General features: G+C 35.5%; 1 protein-coding gene across 1 annotated transcript; it reads left to right on the plus strand.

Moving 5' to 3' along the window:
• Window positions 1–3,337: 3,337 nt before the first annotated feature.
• Window positions 3,338–4,606, plus strand: LOC124296035 (vicilin-like seed storage protein At2g18540). The gene has a single exon (XM_046746296.1). It carries the CDS (start codon window positions 3,338–3,340, stop codon window positions 4,604–4,606), a length of 1,269 nt encoding a protein of 422 aa, XP_046602252.1.
• Window positions 4,607–6,509: the final 1,903 nt, after the last annotated feature.

Here is a 6,509-nt window from a genome sequence, read left to right on the forward strand (position 1 = left end):
TAGTTCTTGCTCTTGTGGAAAGAAGATGATTTCTATGAAATGGGGTGTTGTCAACAGTTTGTCACCGGACTTGTTATTTAGTACGGAATTTGTTATAACTTATGGATTTGTTAAAGCACATCGTGATTTTTGGAATGGTAATATGATCAGGTTGGCCGAACGGTCTAAATATCTTCTAATTTTTGTATTACAGCACACGAGGACGTGTGATTGTCAGGATTAGCCGTGTCAAGGATAATGAAATGAATAACGAGGAGGATTATCACCGCTTTCTTCTATTCGGTCTCCAGAGAAACTACGGCAAAGATCAATAACAAAAAAAACATCGAGCAATTTGGATCTTGTTATAAACGTTGAATTTTTAAAAAGCTTTGTTCAATAAGTTAAGTTCCGTTTTTATCTTGTAAAAGAATAAAAAGGTGGTTCAACATGCGTCCCACACGCAAGACACAAAGTTCACGAGTGATATCTGGCCATTCTCCGACATATATATATATATATATATATATATAAATATATACACATATGTATATCATAATTTTTAATTTACTTTTAAAAAATGGGAAATTGCATTAAATTAAATTTTTCTTACATTATTCCAATTTTCAGAAATTGTGTATAATAATTAGGAAAATCCTGAATATTTTTAAATATTTGCTTATTTTTTATTTTATTTCATTCATTTATAATTATTTCCATTCACAATCATTTTTTATTTTATTACATCATTGACCTTAATTACCTTAATTTGTATTCTATTATATTAATGTATAATATAAATATATATAAATATATATATACACACATATACATATATAGATGTATATATATATATATAAATATAAACATATGTATATTATAATTTTCAATTTACTTTTAAAAATGGAAAATTGCAAAAAAATAAATTTTTCTCACATTATTTCAATTTTCCAGAATTATGTATAATAATTAGGAAAATCCTGACCATTTTTAATTATTCGCTAATTTTTTATTTTATTTCGTTGTTTTATAATTTATTCCATTCACAATCATTTTTTATTTTATTGCATTATTTACCTCAATAGCCTTCATTTATATTCTATTATATGAATGTATAATATGGATATGAATAAATATATGTTCACATATATATGTATATATATATATATACATACGCATATTTTTATATATATATATGAATATATATATGTATATTATGATTTTCAGTTTACTTCTAGAGAGAGGGAAATTGAAAAAAAAAAATTTTTCTTACATTATTTTAATTTTACAAAATAATGTGTAATTATTAGAAGAATCCTGAATATTTTTAATTATTCGCTTATTTTTCATTTTATTTCATTTTTTTATGATTCTTTCCATTCACAATCATTTTTTATTTTAATATATTATCTACCTCAATTACCTTTATTTATATTCTATTATATTAATGTATGATATAAATGTATATAAATATATATATACATATATATACATTCATAGATATACATATGTGTATTATAATTTTCAATTTACTTTTAAAAAATGGGAAATGGAAAAAAAAAAATTTTTCTCACATTATTTTAATTTTCCGAAATTATGTATGATTATTGAAAAAATCCTGAATATTTTTAATTATTCGCTTATTTTTCATTTTATTTCATTTTTTTATGATTTTTTCATTCACAACTATTTTTCATTTCATCACATTATTCGTCTCAATTACCTTTATTTATATTCCATTATATTCCTGTATAATGTCAAATATATATGAATATATATACACATGTAGATATAAATATATATATATATGTGTATATATATATATATATATATATATATATATATATATAGATAGATGTATATATATACATATATACATGAATATATATATGTATATTATAATTTTCAATTTACTTTCGAAAAAAGGGATATTGAAAAAAAAAAATTTTTTTTACAATATTTCAATTTTTCAAAATTATGTATAATTTTCAGAAAAATCCTAAATATTTTTAATCATTCGCCCATTTTTTATATTATTTCATTTTTAAATAATTTTTTCCTCTCACAATCATTTTTTATTTTATTACATTTTTTTTCTCGATTACCTTCATTTATATTCCATTATATTAATGTATAATATAAATATACATAAATATATATATATATATATACATATGTATATATATATATATACACATGTATATGATAATTTTCAATTTACTTTCAAAGAATGGGAAATTGGGAAGAAAAAATTCTTCCTACATTATTTCAATTTTTCGTAATTATCTATAATTATTAGAAAAATCCTGACTATTTTTGATTGTTCGCTTATTTTTCATTTTATTTAATTTTTTTATAATTTTTTCCATTCACAATCATTCTTTATTTTAATACATTATTTACCTCAAATACCTTCATTTATATTCTATTATATTAATGTATGATATAAATATATATGAATATATATATACATATATATGTGTATATATATATATATATATATATATATATATATATATGTATATATATATACATATATATATATATACACATATATATATATATACACATATGTATATGATAATTTTCAATTCACTTTCAATAAATGGAAAATTGCAAAAAAATAAATTTTTCTTACATTATTTCAATTTTCCAAAATTATGTTTAATAATTAGGAAAATCCTGAATATTTTTAATTATTCGCTTATTTTTTATTTTATTTCATTTTTTTATAATTTTTGCCATTCACAATCATTTTTTATTTTATTACATCATTTACCTCAATTACCTTAATTTGTATTCTATTATATTAATGTATAATATAAATATATATAAATATATATATCCATATATATACATATATAGATATATATATATAAATATGTACATATGCATATTATAATTTTCAATTTACTTTTAAAAAATGGGAAATTGCAAAAAAAAAATTTTTCTTACATTATTTTAATTTTCCAGAATTATGTATAATAATTAGGAAAATCCTGGACTTCCGTTTCCGTTCTGAATGTGAGTGACAGGTGTGCGAAAGAGTCCGAGAGAAAAGGAGAGAATTTAGCAGGATAGCAAAGGTGAGGAGAAAAGGAAATAGGGCAGAGAAGGAGCGGGGAAGACATAGACGGGCGGTCGGGTGAAGGGAATAGGGAGGCAGGGATAGAAGGGAAGGGCGGGGGAAAAAGAAAGAAGGGGGAGAGTTTTGAGGTCAGGCAGAAAGAGCAGGCGGACGGCAACGATTCGGATAAGATAGGAATAGGCAGTGACACCTAGGGAGTAAGAAGGGGGATAGAGTAGACAGGTAGGCGGCGGATAGATAAGGTAGGGAGCGGTGAAGGAGAGAAATAGTATGAGTAACGCGGGTGGCCAAAAAGAAGGGGCGAACAGGGAAGAGGAGGAGAAAAAGAAAGGTAGGCCGGGGGCAGTTGCAGCGTTAGGGAGGGATAGGAGGCATAGCCTGGGATCGTCGGCGACGGTGCTAGACTTATGGAAGAGAAAGCGGGAGGAGGAAGGGGAAAAAGGGGAGGAAGAGGCAGACGAGTTGCAGGAAAGAGAAAGAGTATTTGGGAAAAGCAGGAAAGTGCACCGATCGCCGGAGGGTAAGACAGGGGAGGAAGGGAAGGTAGAGGGAGGGGGTATACAAGATATGTTAAGGTTGATTAGGGAAGAGCTAAAGATAGGTCTAGAGGAGGTCAAAGGGCAGGGAAGGGGGATCAGGGAAGAAGTGGAAAAGATTAAAGGCGAAATGGCTAGAAGGGAAGAGCAGTGGGAAGTAGAGAGGGGGGAGATGAAGGAAATGATAAGGGATCTAGGTAAAAGACTAGAAGAGGTAGAAGAGCGGAGAGGGGGTGAGATGGAAAGGGTAAAGGAGAGGCTGATAGAATTAGAAAAGAAGAGTGCAGAAGGAGGGGGAGAAAGGCAGGTACAGGGAAATGCGGAAGTGGCGCAGGTAACAATAGATAGATTAAAAGAGATGGAGTGGGCCATAGAGAGGAAAGAAAGGGAAGAAAGAAGGGGAAATATAGTATTGAGAGGAGCGAGACTTGAGAAGGGAAGAGAAAAGGAAGAGTTGAAAAAGATTTTGCAGCTGATAGGGGTAGAGGTTGAGGTAAAGGATATGTGGGAGGTAGGCGCGAAAAAGGGGGGAGAAAAGGGTATATGGATAGCAAGACTAGGAAATAGGGAGCAAAAGAGGCAGGTAATGGGAAGAAAAAGCCTACTCAAAGGGAGGGAGGAGAGAATAGACGAGGATCTCACCTGGGCAGAGAGAAGAATGAAATGGAAGTTGAGGGAGATAGCAGCTATTGAGGAGAGAAGGGGAAACAGAGTAAGAATAGGGTATGCAAAGATCTGGATAGAAGGGAAAATGTGGAAGTGGGATGAGATAGGAGAAGTGCTTAGGGATGGTACAGGGAGAGCGAGGGAAGGGGGGCAAAGGGAGGGGAGGGAAGGGGGGCAAAGGGAGGGGAGGGGAAAAGTGGGGGAAAGCGATAGGGAAAGGTCAGCAAGCGAGGAAAGACAAGAGGGAAGTATAGAAGCACAGGGAAGGGTACGTAGGGAAAGGCAGTCGGGGGAATGGGTAGTGGGGGGGGACAGAGGCAGGTGGGGAGGGAAATAAGGAGGAGAGAGAGGGGAGTAGGCGAGACAGAAAGGGAGGGGTGGAAAGTAGCTTTTTGGAATGTGGCGGGGCTCGCGAGAAAGGATGAAGATTTCTGGAGGGGGCTAGGGGAGTGGGATGTAATATTTCTAATGGAGACATGGATAGAAAAGAAGGGGTGGGAAAGGATTAGAAATAAGTTGCCAGTAGGGTATAAATGGGAAGTGCAGTATGCGGTTCGAAAAAATAGGAAGGGAAGAGCAATAGGCGGAATGCTATCAGGGGTAAGAAGGGAGATAGTAAGTGGGGAGGGAGGGAGGGAAGAGGTAAAAGAGGGCATGATAGAAAGGAAAATAAGTGTAGGGGGGGAAAAATGGGTAGTAATAGGAATATACGTAAATGGGGACCTCAAAGAAAAGATAGGGGAATTGAAGGAGCGGGCAGAAGAGATAGAGGGAGGGGTAAAAGTGTTAGTGGGGGGTGATTTTAATGCAAGGACAGGGCAGGAGGGGGGAGGATGCTGGGGAGAAGGAGAGGAGGAGAGTAGGAGTAGGAAATCAAAGGACAGGAAAATAAACTCGGAAGGTAGGCAGCTGGTGCAATTTTTAGAGGAGACAGGATGGACAATAATGAACGGGAACATAGAGGGGGATGAGGAGGGGGAATTTACGTATGTAGGAGGGGCAGGGGTGACAGTGATAGACTACGCTATAGGAGACATCGAGGTGAGGGATAGGGTCAAAAGGATAGAGATTGGGGATAGGGTTGACTCGGATCATCACCCGGTAATAGTGTGGTTGAGGGGGGCAGTGGCTAGGACAAGGAAGGGAAAAAGAGTAGGGGGAACTAATAGAGGAGACTGGACGGAGGAGGGTAGGATGAGGTTTAGAACAGAAGTCAAATGGGAGGGGATAGGAGAAGTGGATGTAGGGAAAGAGATAGAGAAAAGAATAAGGGAGTTTAGACGAGCCTTAGATGTAGGAGGGAGGGGGAGGGAAGAGAAAAAGGGATGGTGGGACGAGGAATGTAGGCGAAAAAAAGCGGAAGTTAGGCAGAGTCTAAGGAAATGGAGAAAGGGGGAGGGGGAAGGGGACGCGTATAGACAGGAAAGAAGGGAATATAATAGGCTATGCGAGGAGAGGAAAAAGAAAGAAAATGAGGGATTCATAAAAGAAGCAGCGGAAGCAAGGACAGAAAGCAAGGTATGGGAGATAGTTAATAGGGAAAGAAAGAAGTGGAAGAGGGTGAATGAAGAAATAGGAGATCAGGAGTGGAGGGAGTATTTCATGGGAGTATTAGGCGGGGTAGAAAGCAAGGTAACAGAAGGCGGGGAGTCGGTAAATAGGAAGGGGGACGGGGAAGGGGAGCTGCAGAGGGAAGAGATTAAAAAGGTGATAGGAAAGCTGAGGGATGGAAAGGCACCAGGGGGGGATGGAATAGTTAGCGAGGTATGGAGGTATGGGGGGGAAGAAATGGAGCAGTGGATATGGAAAACATGTAACAGAGTTTGGGTGGGGGAGGGCTGGCCAGAGGATTGGAGGGAGGGATTGATAGCGCCGATAGTTAAGAAGGGGGAGGGGAAAAGGGTAGAAGAGTATAGGGGGGTGACTTTGATGCCAACTCTATATAAGGTGTATGCGATGGCATTAGCGGATAGGTTAGAAAGAGAGGTAGAAGAAAAGGGCTTGATACCGCAAAACCAAACGGGTTTCAGAAAAGGCATGGGCACCATTGACAATATATATGTTCTTAACTATTTAATCAATAGGCAGGTGGGAAAGGATAAGGGAAAGATGGTGGCGTTTTTTGTGGTCCTGAAAGCTGCTTTTGATTCAGTGAACAGGAAGGTGCTGTGGGAGACTATGGAAAGGAGAGGGGTGAGGGAAGGGCTAAGGGTAAGGATAGAGGAAATTTACAAGGAAAC

This window comes from Neodiprion lecontei, unplaced genomic scaffold (assembly GCF_021901455.1).
Source record: "Neodiprion lecontei isolate iyNeoLeco1 unplaced genomic scaffold, iyNeoLeco1.1 ptg000104l, whole genome shotgun sequence".
NCBI classification, from domain to species: Eukaryota; Metazoa; Arthropoda; class Insecta; order Hymenoptera; family Diprionidae; genus Neodiprion; species Neodiprion lecontei.

Excerpts from the sequence above, each read along its gene's own strand:
- LOC124296035 (XM_046746296.1), top strand. The coding sequence starts at position 3,338 with ATGAGTAACGCGGGTGGCCAAAAAGAAGGGGCGAACAGGGAAGAGGAG.